The sequence below is a fragment of the Mustela erminea genome, chromosome 2 (genome assembly GCF_009829155.1).
Source record: "Mustela erminea isolate mMusErm1 chromosome 2, mMusErm1.Pri, whole genome shotgun sequence".
NCBI lineage: Eukaryota > Metazoa > Chordata > Mammalia > Carnivora > Mustelidae > Mustela > Mustela erminea.
Genome location: NC_045615.1, coordinates 109,193,071 through 109,208,280, shown reverse-complemented (window position 1 = coordinate 109,208,280; position 15,210 = coordinate 109,193,071). Strand labels below are relative to the sequence as shown.

At 42.1% G+C, this 15,210-nt stretch overlaps 1 protein-coding gene and 1 non-coding gene across 23 annotated transcripts in view; one reads left to right on the top strand and one right to left on the bottom strand.

The window, feature by feature from the left end:
- The window catches only part of PROM1 (prominin 1), a 136,422-nt gene that overhangs the window by 95,854 nt on the left and 25,358 nt on the right, over positions 1-15,210 (top strand). For all 22 annotated transcript variants that reach the window (XM_032333902.1, XM_032333913.1, XM_032333905.1 and 19 more), the window contains 5 exons: positions 3,848-4,065; positions 6,023-6,097; positions 8,862-8,925; positions 11,817-11,976; positions 14,204-14,356. In XM_032333902.1, coding sequence (XP_032189793.1) covers positions 3,848-4,065; positions 6,023-6,097; positions 8,862-8,925; positions 11,817-11,976; positions 14,204-14,356 — 670 coding nt within the window. The remainder of the gene's footprint in view (positions 1-3,847; positions 4,066-6,022; positions 6,098-8,861; positions 8,926-11,816; positions 11,977-14,203; positions 14,357-15,210) is intronic.
- On the bottom strand, positions 1,485-1,673 carry LOC116585472. The gene has a single exon (XR_004283656.1). It is a non-coding gene; the product is annotated as a U2 spliceosomal RNA (small nuclear RNA).

Sequence of the window (15,210 nt, the reverse complement as noted above, 5' to 3'; positions counted from 1 at the left end):
ACATTGTCGAGGAGCCCTTCGCCCCCTGCCCCACCCTATGGTTAGCAGGAGGTATTACTTAACCAACCACCAGGAACAGACAATGCGAGGAGATGGGTTCCTGGTTGCTGCTCATCCCCTCACTGGGAGAATTGTCACTCCTGTAAAATGCTGAACCTTCACTTCCCACATCTTTGGCATCGCTTTTGATGATTATCCTCTGTGTCCCCTCATCATAGCTTCGTGTGTTTGCATTTACCAGTGGGTTCCTGATTTGGGCTGGCTCTGTGACCTTTACAATCAAATATCTCCCATCATCTCTCTTCTCTTTGAAACATCTCTTGAGTAATTATGTGTCATTTCCCCAACACATATAGAAAATCTGTTTCTATCTGGTTTTCAACTAAGTGGATTGTTTGCTCATATAACTGACACTGGTGGCTTCAGGTAAGGCTTGATCTAGTGGTGAGATTTTTTTTTTCCCACCCAGTAGAGATGTAGATATTCTCTACAATGTCTGTATCATTCTCCTTATAATTGCAAGAGGGCTGACACTAGTCACATTGCTCCTCTTCCTCAACCAGATTTCCCTCCATTTGGGGCATTCGGGTTTCCATAGCCATCTTTGGACCAGTGGTACACAGGGGAAATGGATAAGTGGGAAGTGGGACCCATGTTATCTAAACACAGTTTTGCTGCATCTCAATAGACGATGACATGACTTCTGAGATGTCAACCAACAAAGTCCACAGCAAGTGTTTGTAGAAATCATCAGCCATAAAGTAATATTTAGAGTGTTGAGGGCCTAGGAGTATTGAAGGTATGCCACGTACATTTCCTAAACCCTATTCAGACTCATAAGAGTTCTGTGTGATTGGTATAGTCACTTCCATTTTACCAACTCAAGACAGTAAGGCTCAGAGATCATGTAACTTGTCCAAGACCAGGTAGCTGGGGAGTGGTGGAATTAGGATATAGATGCAGGTCTAACTATAAAGCCTGTGGGGCCTGGTCCACACTAGATGGAACTTAGGTACCAACACCACTGGAGAGTGTTAAGATGTAGGGTGCTTTTGGTGCCATGCATGGCAAGACAGCAGAGAGTAACTTTGGAGGAGGAGTTAGAAATCTAGAGTTCAGGTGCTGGTGTGGCCATGGAAGGATGTTCAGCATTTGGAAAATTGGTCTTTGGAGTTCTCCAGCTCCAAAATTATGTAATGGCAAATTCTGCCCAAAAATATATGAATAATGCAATGTGATTGTTGTGTACCTTTATTTTTGGCCATTTTTACTGTTTGGATTATAGTTTCCTTTGAATTAAAGGCCATTAAAACAGATTTTATTGCTCCCTCAGTGCTTCCTGCATTAGTGTTAAAGTTTTATTGTTTTTTTTTAAGCAGGCTAAACACGTTATAGTTTAGCCTCTGGTGTTGCCAAAGTGTCTTATACTATGCTTAATAAACTGACCTGACTTTTTTTTTTTTTTTTTTTTTTTTTCTGTCCTTGACGGGACCACCATTCCTGGAGGTACTTCAATGCCAGGTCGATGTGTGGAGTGGATGGAGTAAACTCATTCCATCCCCCTGCTCCAAAAATCCATTTAATATATTGTCCTTAGATAGAGGACATATCAGATATTAAATTGATAAGAACAGATACTGCACTGGATCTTAGCCAAAAGGCTGAGAATCAATGCTTTGACAACTTTTTTTGCTAAAAATTCTTTGCAGCCTTACATGTTTAGTGGCTTTGGAGATAGCAGAAACATGCAAATTCATCTGTGTTAATCTTTTTTGAGCTGCAGATCAGGAACTACAAAGGAAATGTGCTATGAGCTGGTAAAAATGTTAATTAACTAAAATTCAGAATCTAAAATATTTTTCCACTGACTTCAGATACATAATATATGTGATCTTGCTAAGTCTGGAATGACTCCCAGAGTTGTAACCCAGTAGGTATTTTATAGACATAAAATACTTTGAAGGCTTTGGAAAAAATGTATATTTATTACCTCTGAGTCTTTCTTAGGACATGATGGAATAGTACACATAACCCAGAATGTCTGCAGACTGTACTTAAATGGACACACGTATTCTGGGCCATCAGTTTATTTTATCACCCATCATTCTAGGTTGTTGTTGTTTGTCTCTTGCCTTAAAATACCTTCTCTTAAAATGGAAAGGACTCTGAGAGGTAAACCACATTAAAATGTGAGGTGTGTGTTGTGTGATGAGAGGCATATTTTGGCACACTCTTTTGCATCCTGTCTGTGTTTTTAGTTGCAACCCTGTTCTTTGTTTCTTGTTTTTGCTATGGTAGATGTTCATTGACCCTCTAATATGAGCCCATGCTTTGCTGATAATCCTGGGAGGTAAGTGCAAGAGATGCAACACTGACTCCCAGAGTGGCTCTTTGACAAAGTCTTAAATACTGCTGTATCTCCAATGCTGTTAAGACATGACTGGACCAAAATTCAAGAGAAAAGATCGAAGCAGATGTGAAGATTTTATATCTAAGCCAGGTGACAAAATTTGGGGCCAATGGCCATACGGTCTACTCCTAGAAGCCTCCCCAGGTCTCAGGGTAAATCATCAGAGCTGGGTTATGGTGCCATCTTGGGTGAGCAGACCTGTTAAGACACAGCCGAGAATTATAGACTCTCCTAAGAACCAAGAGATGACCCAACCAGCTTCCTAATTTACAGATGAGAAAACCGAGATCCGCAGAGGTGAAACAGTTTGCGAAAGATGCTATCACAAGGTGTTTGCGGAATTGGGATAAGACCTCTGGCGAGATCCCACAACACAATGCATTAAAGTGTGTGTGCGCATGTGTGTGTGTGTGCACATGGTTTTCTCACTCAAGTTGTATGTGGTTGCCAGGGAAGGTTGGGGAAAGCAGTTTTTAAGGGCATTCACACTTTCGCTTGCAACACTCAAGTGTGGCTTGATGCTCTGCCATCTGTTCTGTGAGCCTGGAAGGCTTGCTGGCTTAGGAGAAGAGCAGTGCCCTCTGATTTAAATTTCACATTTTTTACTCCTGTGGCTTTAAGTCATTGTAGAAAAGGGTTGTAATTCACAACCTCCCTGGTCATGAATACATAGTTCTACACCTCAGAAAAATTGGGAAGATAGCAAACAATTATCAAGGATCTCCTAGTATAAGAATGTGTCCTGGGCTGGGAGTCTCTCCAAATAGAACAGATGGACTCGATGACATCGCGGAATCTGTCTGAGCATTCTGATGCCCACAAGCAAGGATGAATGTGGTGGTGGTTTCACCATGCTCAGATGAGGAAATCACTAAAGAACTTTCAGGAATCGGTTTCTGGTGACCAGCAAGTGGCAAGGAAGGGATCTGTACCTAGACCCGCCTGAACCCCAAATCATACTCTTCACCTGCTACTCTGTTTAATTCCAGCTCTCTGAATATCCGTCGCTGAGATGTGTCTGGGTGTGATCAGTTTTGATGTGGTTAAAACTGCTCAGGGTTGAAGATGCTAGCTTTTTAGGGCTGGCCTCTTCAAGACTGGGCGATGCTAGGGAGTGACATCTTTTCCTACCATGACTGTTCCAGTGGCGGCCAGTGAATGCAGCAACTCAGTGTCCCCGTTGCATTCCTGGGCTTGTTCTTACTCCTTTTTCTTGTCCGAAGAGCCCTGAGGTGGGAAAGCTGAGCTGGCTGGAGTAGCTGGGCAAGGAGGCCAACAGGGTCCCTGTATTCCCCTAGAGGGCTCCTCCCCTGGTTGCCTCCCAATGTCTGTTATAAGTCCATCTCCAGTTCCCTGAAGGTTCCTTGTAGATGAAAACGAGTTTCCACTGCCTGCCTGGTGGGTGCTTCTGTTCTGAAACTAGGTGTGTCCCCACAGCAATCAAGGAGACCAGAGAAGCCTTGTTGAATGTCAACAACACTTTAAAGGAGCTGAAGAGGTCAACTGCACAACTTAACACCAGCCTCAGTGATGTGAAAAGGAACGTGGAGCAGTCACTCAGTGACCCCATGTGCTCTGTCCCGCCAGTGGCTACCACTTGCAACAACATCAGAATGTCTCTCGACCAGCTGGAGGACAATACCAACCTGGGTCAGGTGAGGAGGTGACCTTGATACAGGGCAGTGCCATTGGGATCCCTGTCAGATGAACGGCGGCCTGGGTCTCTGTTGGCGTTCTGATCACCACATTGGCACAGCTGTGGCCAGGCAGAAGGAAAAATGGGAAACCCCTCCTTTCTTAAGTGTTCTCTGCAGTTCATTTGGTGGAAACTACCAGAATGAATTCAGCTTTAAAAAGAAAAAAGGAAGCAAGATGTGTTTTTGTAGACCTTTAAAAATTAAAATATAGTTTGAAATGACATGCCTAGTATATTAACCACATATGCCTAAATATTAGGTAATTCCCTATATTCCAAAGAGAAAATTAGGTGGAAAAAAGAAGGAATTTGGAGCAACTTGAATATACAAAGTCCTGAGATACAGATAAAATAAGGTCTCCTAATGAATTTTAATGTATGAAGATAGTGGTATATACACACCACTCTTTTTAATAAAGTATTTTAATATGACTGTACTCTTCACACCTTTCTATCTCATGGGCCAACGTTATGCACATTCTTCATCTTCAGTCTCCACGTGTACGTATGAGTTATGCATATCACTGTGGTCACCAGTGCACAGTCTTTCAGAGACTGGGATCTTCCCTTGCATTTAAATTGTATAGGATTGAGTCTTCTGGGGGTGACTTTTTATTTTGATGTCCTTTCAAACATGCAGAAAATTTGCAAGAACGGTGCAGGGAACTCTTGTCTACACCCTTTACCCAGACACACCAGTTGCCAACCTTTTGCTCCGTTTGCTTCATCATCTGTTTATCCATCTGTGTATCTACCAACTACTCATATTGTCATTTTTGTATAAAATACTGTCATTTGTATACTGTCATTTTATAAAATACTGTGCATTTTGTGTTTTTCTCAATCACTTGTCAGTAAGTTGCAGATTATGTGTCCTCTTATCCCTAAATATTTCAGTGCCTTTCCTAACTGTACCCAAACTTTATTATATGGTTCTCAAAATTGGGACATGTAATGCTGACCCAAACTCCATCTAGTCCATGGTTTATATTCCAATTTTCCTAATTTTCCTAAAAAATCTGACTATACAGCTGTTTTTCTTTCTCCGGTCTAAGGGCCAGTCCAGGGTCATACATGGTCTTTAGTTGTCATGTCTTTTTAGTTCCTTCAATCTGGGACAGTCTTCCACTGTTGTCTTTTTTGTTTGTTTGTTTTTTAATTAATTTATTTATTTATTTATTTATTTATTGAAATACTTAGGGACCATGCCAGACAGGGAGCTTGAACTCATGACCTGAGGTTGAGAGTCACATGCTCTACTGACTGAGCCAACAAGGCACCCCTCCACCTGTTTTCTTCTTTTTTGACATTGACATTTTTGAAGACTATAGGCCATTTATTTTATAGAAGGACCTTCACTTTAAGTTTATTCAGTGTGCCCTCACGATTAGATTTGAGTCATGCATACTTGCTGGGGATATCGCAGGAGTGATACTGTGTTCTTCTTGGTACATCGTGTCAGGAGATCCGTGATGATTGTCTTGGTGAGAGACAGAACACTTTAAGTCCATGTACAATGCTGTCAAGGAGAAATGTATTCCAGACCACTCACCAACATAACCTTTGGTTTTATTGTTTTTAAACATGTCTTTAAAGAGGTTGTTCATGCTTTATTGAAAAATATCCAGTACCTGAAATTGTGAGATCACACATATTTGATCTGTGTTAAATTTCTTTCCCTAATTTTTGCTAACTGCAATAGGAGTCCTCCAAATATCTAAAACTTAATGCCTGTAGAGGTGACTCTGAACTAAATGTCTTTCTCCCCAGACAATATTCTATTGTTCAAAAGAAACTTAAATCATACCCTATAATATAGAGACTTTGGGACTTGGATATAAGATGACTTCCTTTTTTATGACAAATAATGTTGGCAGTATCCACCTAGCCTTATATTTTGTTTTATGAATTTTCAGCTCCCATCTTTGGATCAGCAAATTGATAATATTAATGATGTTCTTCGAACAGATTTGTCCAGCCTGGTCCAACAGGTATGTTTTTTTTGGAAAAAGAAAAAATACAGTGGTTTGTTTATATCATGTTAAAGGGTAAACTAGTACATAAGAAAAGAGGTAACTGGGAAGAAAAAGTCCTAAAATTTTGGAAACAGGGCTGCCAAGAAGGGTGTTAACTATTATCCACCGGGTAATTTTTCTCATTGCACTTCAAGAAATGTGTGTTAAGCATCTGCTGTGTACAAAGCACCATGCTGGAGATAAAAAGCAAAAGACGATCTCACCTTCCTGGGACTCAGAATTTGATGGGTGTAGTGCCGAGCCCCATACTGACTCTGACGCGAGGTGCCCTCCCACTCTGCGAGTCAGCCCTGTCACTTCGTCTCCTCCCCCTTGTGCACATTCACACATGCTGTGGGCTGCGCCTGCCACTCTCTCCTTCGCCCAGCCACTTAGGCTACAAAGTACTAGTTACTTAAATCATTCGATATCACTTTCTTAAAGATTTATATATTTATATTAGAGACGATGAGAGAGAGAGAGATTGCATGCAAGTGGGGGAGGGGCAGAGGGAGAGGGAGAGAGAGAGAACCTCAAACAGACTCCCCGCTGAGCACAGAGCCCAACATGGGGCTCGATCTCATGACTCTGAGATCATGACCTGAGCAAAAATCAAGAGTTGGAGGCTTAACCAACAGAATCACACACACGCCTCCCAGTGTCACATTCTTAATGAGGTCTTTCCTGGATATCTTGACCAAGTCAAACGCTTTTCAATGCATTGTTACAGTGCAACAGATATTCTTTGTTAAGGTCCTCATAACTATAATTATTGCTTTAATGTGTCTGGTTCCACTTGAGTGTAAGCCCTAAAATTGGCAAGGGCTACATTGGTCTAGAACATCGTCATTTCCCTGAGAACCTACCAATTATTGCTGTTTATTCAACCGATATGTTGAGTGCACCGTAAATATTTCTTTGTAGGTTATGATTCAATAAGTGTGCCCTGGACCTGCAGGAAAAGGAAGGAATAGTGGTACTCTTGACTCTGTCTTTTAGCACGGGCATAAAAAGTCATCAGATAATCTGTTAAACACTCATCTAATGACAAAGTCAAGTGTCACCTTAAACAGTTCATTAGAAACTCTTGGTCTTGGGGCACCCGGGTGGCTCAGTGGGTTAAAGCCTCTGCCTTCGCCTCAGGTCATGATCCTGGGGTCCTGGGATCCAGCCCTGAGTCGGCCTTTCTGCTCAGTGGGGAACCTGCTTCTTCCTCTCTCTCTCTGCCTGCCTCTCTGCCTACTTGTGATCTGTCTGTCAAATAAATAAATAAAATCTTCAAAAAAAAAAAAAAAAAAGAAAGAAAGAAAGAAAGAAATTCCTGGTTTTTGTGTCCTGGTGTCACCTTATTTGTTAATTGAGGGAGTTGATCCAGGAGATCTGTAAGGGCCCCTCTCCCATAGAACCTCTTTCAAAGGGTGACCTCCTCAAGTCCAAAGGCAGATAAGTGCGGTGGGGTCAGGTGTACGTACGCTCATCCAAACACCTGTGTGCTGGTGGCTTAGTCACTGTTGAGGAGACAGGAGTGGTAGCTGTTCTTGTTCCAGCATCAATGTTACCAGGCTAAACTGGAAACTTGCTGGCACCATCAGTCTTACAAAGTCTGTAACTTAGAATAGACTGCCATAAGAGCCTGTCATAGGCCGGGTGGCTTCTCAATGAAAGAAATTTATTTCTTACAGTTCTGGCAACGGGACGTCCAAGGTCAGGGGGTTAGCATAACCAAGTTGTAGTGAGAGACCCCTCCAGGTTGCAGATGGCCATTTTCTCATTGTATCTTCATGTAGTGGAGAGAGCTATCTGGGGTCCCCTTTCTAAAGTCCCTAATCCCATTCTTGAGGTTTCATTCTCATGACCTCATCACCTCTGGAAGGTCCCACCTCCTCATACCATCCATCACTCAAAGTAGGGGGTTAGGATTTCAGGGTGTGATGCCAGGGACGGGGAGCAGGGGTGCCCAGACATTGAGTCCATAACAAGTTGTGATCCCCAGTGATCCCCAGCAGATGACTAAAGACAGCAGCAGACAACTAAGAAACACAATGAAACCCTTCTGGAGAAAACACTCTTGTTCAGTTGAGTTATTTGGATATAATGACCTCTTCTTGTCCCAGATTTATCCCCTAAAGGACATAGCTTGGCATGGCTGTTTTGGTTTTCACTTCAGACTCACTAAAAGCTGTGTGTTGGGTGAGACTAGATCCCAAGTCTAATTTTCTAATTGCTCTGGAAAGTACGGCTCTGGTTTGGAAACTCACTTTCTGCCTGCTCATGGAACATTGCACAGATCAGGGCCTCCTCAGCTGCAGGGCTGTCTACACTGTTGATGATTCTCTCTGGTGGGGGATGACCCATGCATTGAGCCCTGGGTCCCTGGGTCCCTGCTACATAGTGCCATACTTTTGATAACCAAAATGTCTCCAGACATTTGCCAGATGTCCCCTGGAGGGGACACCGAATCACCCGCGACTGAGAAACGCTAGTATAGATAACATGAGTTAACAGTTTAAAAGCAAAAAACTTTTAGCAAGGTCTTTGAGGGATTCAATTTAAAGACAAAGTCCTCTCTAAGAAGGGATTTTTTGTTCGTCTTTTAATGACCATATAGTGACGATGTCAGCTGGAAGATGACTGCTAGCATTTTTATTTTACTTTCCTCGATGCTAAGCTGCAAAGTGAATCCTCGTTAATTGCCCTTCTACTCACTATGTGTATCAATTTACTTTGAACTATTTTCTAGGGCTATACATCCTTTAATGATATTCCTGAGATGGTGCAAAATCAAACCACAGACATCATATCAGGTGAGAGTCAGAGTTTGAAGTCATTTTGTTTCTCTCTTTGTTAAGCATTAAATGATTAGCACACACACAAAAAATATATTGTTAAGAACCGTTATTTTTTTTCTCTCTTAAAAAAATTCTCTCACTGATCTGGAAGATTAAATGAGCTTCAGACCTTTTTAATTGTGCCACCTTCACACAGGGATTTAGATTTTAAGAAATGATAATCCTATTGAATTCTGATTAACATTGTCCTGCTGGCGAGAGAGGCAAGGTCAAAGCCACACTCTGGTGACCAGGCCTCAACCTGAGCTATCAGAACTAGAGACAACTGTGGTTAAACTAGGAAGGTCAGGTTTTGATTGGTTTCCCTGGGGAAAAACTGTGGATTATTATATTTTCTTTAAAAAAAAAAAAAAACCTTAAAATACATTTTTTTTTCCAGGAATACTATGCATAAGGCTTTATTTTGTCTTTTTAAGAAGATGTTCATCTGCTTTTTGATGTTGCCGTAATGGTATCTTAGGCTCTTGAGGTTGCTTAGGATTTTTGGAGGAGCAGAGCTGATATTGAGAGAATTCCCTTAGTCTTAAATGATTGAGTCACGTTGTATTCAGGGTATGGTATTCGGGGTGAACTCACAGAAAATGAGTGCAGTACACACAGTTCTATGCACAGCAGTGGAAATAGACAGGGGTTATTTGCTTAAAGAAGAAATCTCTGAAGCTATGTGAGATCTTCTTCTTCTTTTAAAGCATCTCTGTGCTTCCTTTTTTCTGTTGACCAAGTGGTTTTAAAATGTTGTGTTAGAGGTCTTTGATTATTTTTGTCTCCCTAATAGTGTTCTTTCAACCCTCTAAGATTTTGGGTTAAAAAAGGTATTTTATCCTATCATCACAGGTCTTAGATATTTTATGGTTTTCTTTTTGTTTCACCTAAGATTCTACTTTAAAATATTAGGAGATAAAAGACAAAGTTCACGCTTTCCTATGCTAGCATCTGAAGGCTAACACGCGTTGTACATCTGAGAGCCACCTGCTTACTAATTTCTGTGTTTACTTTTTTTTTTTTTGTTCCCCCTTTCTGGACCTCTTCTGCCAATACGTGCAGCCCTCCCTTGTAAGTCTGGCAAAGCAAGGTGTGCAGTATGCGTGAGCGAGGCCCATTGCACACTGTCATTGCCTCAACACAAGCCAGAGTTTTCCCAGGTCTGGGCGAGTATCAATCACTCCATTCAGCTGAATATCAACTGCTTATTTTCATGTCCTTCCAAAACAAATAAGAACCCTTAGCTCCCATGTTTTGATCATTTGGTCCTACCCCACACACATAGTTTGAGTGCCTACTGTGTGCCAGGCTCTGCTGGGCTCTGGGGATGGGAGAAGGATAAAGCATGATCCCCGCCTTGCCCTTCAACTGGGCATGTACACCAATGTCATTTACCACACTCTGGTAACATGACAAGGTATAAGCAAGTGGTTCAAAAAGTGGGAAAGAGTAGTGGAAGGCTTCCTGGAGGAAGCAACATCCAAACTGGGGCCTGAGGGAAGTATCGGAGGAGAGAGGATACCAGCCAGGTACAGTCACCCGAGCTGTCAAGACCGGAGAGTTGTGGGGTGTGGGAGAGCAGGACAGCCTGAGAAGCAGAAGGAACCTGATTCTGAGTTGAGGGAACTGTTCATAGGGGAGGAAAGGTCTGCATCCCACATCTCTCAAACTCTCAGAAATCCAAGAGTTAAAGAAGAGACCCATTGAGTCAGCTTGTTGAAGATCCTGGGGTCTTCAGGTACATTTAGAAGAGACTAGAGCCACTGTGGATAGTAGTCTTCTCCTAGGAGCTCTGTGTGAACAACCTTTGAAAAAGATTCCCACCATTTTATGTCATTCCATTTTGATTTATGCTACCATTTACCCAAAATTCACCAGGAGCCCTGGGATCACATTGTGAGAACAGTTAGTCTTGTTTCTCCTTCTACAAAGAAATTGATCTTCCTTTTCAGGATCAGTGGACATTTAAATGATTAGCATGTTGTTAGTACACCCATGTCAAGAATCACTGTGGTAGCGCCAACTTCAGACCCGTGTGAACATTAAATTAGATGACATCTGTGTCCTGGGTAGCTTTGATACCAGGACCCATCACAATGGTCAAACACTTTCCAGAAAATTAGAACCTATCTTCTCTCTGAAAGGTTAGGATGGATGTTAATAGAAACTCTGACCATTGGGAATGCATCGCTGTCTGCATAGGAGAAACACAGATGAACTTTAACACATCTCAATTTGTAGGAGTCAAATCAAATTTTAACAAAAATGTTGCCTGGGGTCATTTGTTCAAAAAATTGTTCCTGATGAAATACCGTGTTGTTGCATGCTATTTATTATTAAATTATTTTCTCAAAATCATTTAATGGAAGCTTTGGAGTTAGACAAACCTGACATTCAATCCCATCTCTAGTGCTTTCTTGGAAAAAATAAAAGAAAAGATCTTTGGAGAAATGATTAAACTTCGATGGGCCTCAGGTCGCTTAGTAAAATAGGAAGAAGATCTATCTCAGTGAAATAAATGAGTTAATATTTATAAAAGTGCCTGGTCCATGGTAGGCATGCCATAGGCTTTAATCACCAGATTCATTTTATTTTTTAGTGAAATAAGCAGCAGAAGAAAACTCTGGCTTGACTTAAGCACCATGTCATTAAAGTCAGCTCCCATAGCTTGCTGTTCTGTTAAGTAATTGCTCTTTGATGGTCTTGGCTGCATTCGTGCTGTTGTAGAACCTTTCCATGTTTGAAACACATGCATAACATGGGGAAAACTTAAAGGGGTTGAAGCTTTTCATTTTGGTTCCAAAACAAGAGTTTCTGTTTCCCTTAGGTTTGAAAATGCATAACCTGGGTGTCTTTGCTTTCAGATATCAAAAGTTCCTTGAATTCCCTTGGTTCAAATATTGAAAATATAGGCAAGCAGATTCCAATACAGGATAAGCTGTCCAATTTCATGGGTTACATTAATGACACCGAAACTTACATCCACCAACATTTATTCACGTTGGAGGAGTATGATTCGTACAGGTGAGTGCCCCCTGCCCTCTCCCCACCCAGAGCTGGCAAGCTAGGGGGTGAAACTTGTTCTAGAACAGGGGAGAAATCAGACCTGATAACTGGGATCATGTTGTGAGAGAAGATTGTACAAAGAACACGTAACTTGGTATGTGTTAACCCTAGTTTATGTTTATTTAATAAGTTGGAGCGCTGGCTTTGGTAAAGTTGGAATGATACAAGATAGCATGACCCCTGTCCAAGGATGGCATGCAAATTCATGTATATTTTTAAAAACTGAAGACTGGAAGTTCTTGAGCCAAACAGTCAATAATTTGCAATTCTGATGTCATTAATGGCTTCTAGAATCCTAGTTGTAACTATCTAACATATGTAAAAAGATTTGAAAGCCTATAAAGGAATTATGGAGGGCATTTGGATAATATTCTAATTTTCGTTGCTTATAAAATCAACATATCAAGGTCGGTTCTTAGAGAAAGAACATCCTTGAAATGAGTAAATTACTGGAGAGCTCATGTAAGCAGCTGTGGTCCTCAGCTGTGGATTGGCCCATTAGAAAACGTTAGCCAGTGGGGTTTGGCCTTGGAGATGACTATGGACATCTCAGGCAGGAGTGCTAAGGAGTGGTGGACCTACAGACTGGACGTACTTCAAGGACCATGTGTATGAGAGGTAAGGTGTGCTCTCTTCTCTAAAAGGCCCAGCCCCACCACCTATCAGTTTCAGAATCATTCTTTTTGGCCAGACTCATGGAAATTTCAGAGACTTCCATTCCTGTTCAGATATTTATTAAGCAAGAACCCAAGATAAATAATAAAATAATAACAATAATTGCTTGCAATTCAGGAACAGTTACGGCCTGCCATCCAAAGAGCTGTACGCATGACATCTCATTTAATACTCCAAAACAAACAAGCAACCCAACAAAAAAAACTGCAGGGTTCTGTTCTATTTGTAACCTTGTTTCATAGATGAGGAACTTGAGGCTCAGGGGAGTGGAATAACCTTCACAAGGTCAGTGGTGACGTTTGGGAGGAGGGTTTTCAACCCCCATCTGAGAATGCTCTCAGTTATTGTCCTGTAATCAACCATTTTCTTACCGTGTGGCTAGGTCACCCCAGCAGGTGTCAGGACAAACATAAGACTGACCCTTTCTCAATGAATTTACAATCTCATTAGAGGTTAGAGTTTCACAAATGGAAAGAACCATGCAATTATCTGTCTACACATTGGGTCTCCCTGCCCTGAGAACTAGAAGCTTATTTTTAAAAGAAATTTAACCAAGCAGGTGAAGCACACATTAACTGCAAATGATTTCCGAGGCCAGGATCCGTGATTTGTTTGATTTGGCGTCTCCAGTATCTGGAACAAAATAGCCACAGTGTGGGTGCAGGTGGCTTTTACAGTTATTGAGACTGTTCTTAATTGAATGAAAAGTTTCAGTGGCAGCTTTTGTTGCAGAAGTAAATTCTTTATTTTTTAGTGTTTTGACGGTTGGGAAGCATTTCTACCCTTGAATGCTCCTCAGCTTCTGGAAAAGGTTGCAGTACATTCCGGGAATGCCAGTAAGACTTAATTGAGGGCCCATTATCCTAAAATGTCTCACAGGACCATTACAAAATTAAGATTTGCGTTCTGCAAGTACTTGATTTAGGATGCTCTCATAAGTTCTGAAATATTCAGTGCACTCCCCGTGTAGAGTTTCTGGTTCAGCAAAGAATACAGTGCTCCCCTCCCCAATTATTCCTGCAACCCCAAAGCACTTTAGAGAAAGACCAGGGAAAAGAACCTGATATTTCTTTATCTGTTGTCTCATCCTGATCTGTCCACATCTCATTATCATTATAATAAGTGCTTGCTTGCCGCCTCAGGAACCTTGACAGAACTTGCAGGTCTAAAGGGGTACAGTTATCCGTAGCTTTGGAGTACTTGAGTAAACTCCGCTTACAAACCCCACGGAAATGAAGCAAAGGAAGGAAGCAATAGTCTCATGACCAATGAGCGAGACAGAGCTCTTCAAAACCAAGATAAAAATTAAGGTTTCTTGCCAGTTGGGTTGGAGGACTGGGGTGGGAAGGGTTCTTGTAGCTACAAGGTCACTCTCTGAGCCCTTCACAGGGGAATCCGGTATCTGATTGCAAAGTGTTAACTCGACTGCTCCAGCCCTAGCCCAAGAGCTTTTGTGTTATCAGGACATCAACCTCTTTTATGTATAATAACCCTGTGCTTGCTTCACCAGGTGGCTGGGTGGCCTGGTTGTCTGCTGTTTGCTGACACTCATGGTGGTTTTTTATTACCTGGGCTTGATGTGTGGCACGTGTGGCTATGACCGCCATTCCACCCCAACTGAACGAGGCTGCATCTCGAACACCGGGGGCATCTTCCTCATGGTGTGAGTGTTTGCTCTTCCTTGCCCCGTCAGGGGGCTGGGGGGAGGGGTGGTGGAAATGCAGGGAAGAAAAGAGATGACACGAAGCCAGTGGCCTCTGGGCTAAGTGTTCTGGGTTCCAGTGGAGTGGGCGTCCTGTTGTGTCTGAGCTTCTGTCACTGTGGGAAATCCCACCACACATTAAAAAATAGAAGAAAACTCGAAATTGTTAGACTTTTGATAGACAGGCTTAAACACTGTGTTTCTATATGGTGGGCTCCTCTGTAGTGAAATTATTTCTAAGCTTGCCATCTTGATTCCTATTGTATTTTCTCTCTCTCTTCTTCCCTCCCTCCCTCCATCCATCCATTTATTCACCAGAAACTTGCTGAGGATTGTTCTGATCTTAGACACTGTTCTCTGTGGTCAACAGTATCATTAGCTTGTTTACTCTGAAACTCTGGAAACTTGATTTAGCAAAGAGATTGCCGACCCAGCACCCTTAGGATTTAGACACGAAGCCTTAATCAGTGATAAGAGAAGGTGTGGGGTACCAGCGACCGAGCCTTTGTGCCTGCTTCCAAGATATTCATATCCAAGTTCATTGTTCTGAAACAAACAAGCAAGCAAAAAATCCTTACCCTACCAGGGTAGGACAAAGCACATGGGACATGAGCTGGCTGTGACCGCAGTTGGGCCAGAAATGTCAAGCAGGAAGCAGAGATAGAAGCTTTGAATGTGCCCCTGAGAGGAAGCTGTGTGGCTTCCCAGTTGACATATCCTTTTCCAGTCTGAACCTCAAGAATCAGCGGCAGGGAGCGTGATGGGGCTCAAAGAGGAAGGTAAAGGTTTGGAACAGGTCCCTCGAGCAATGGAGA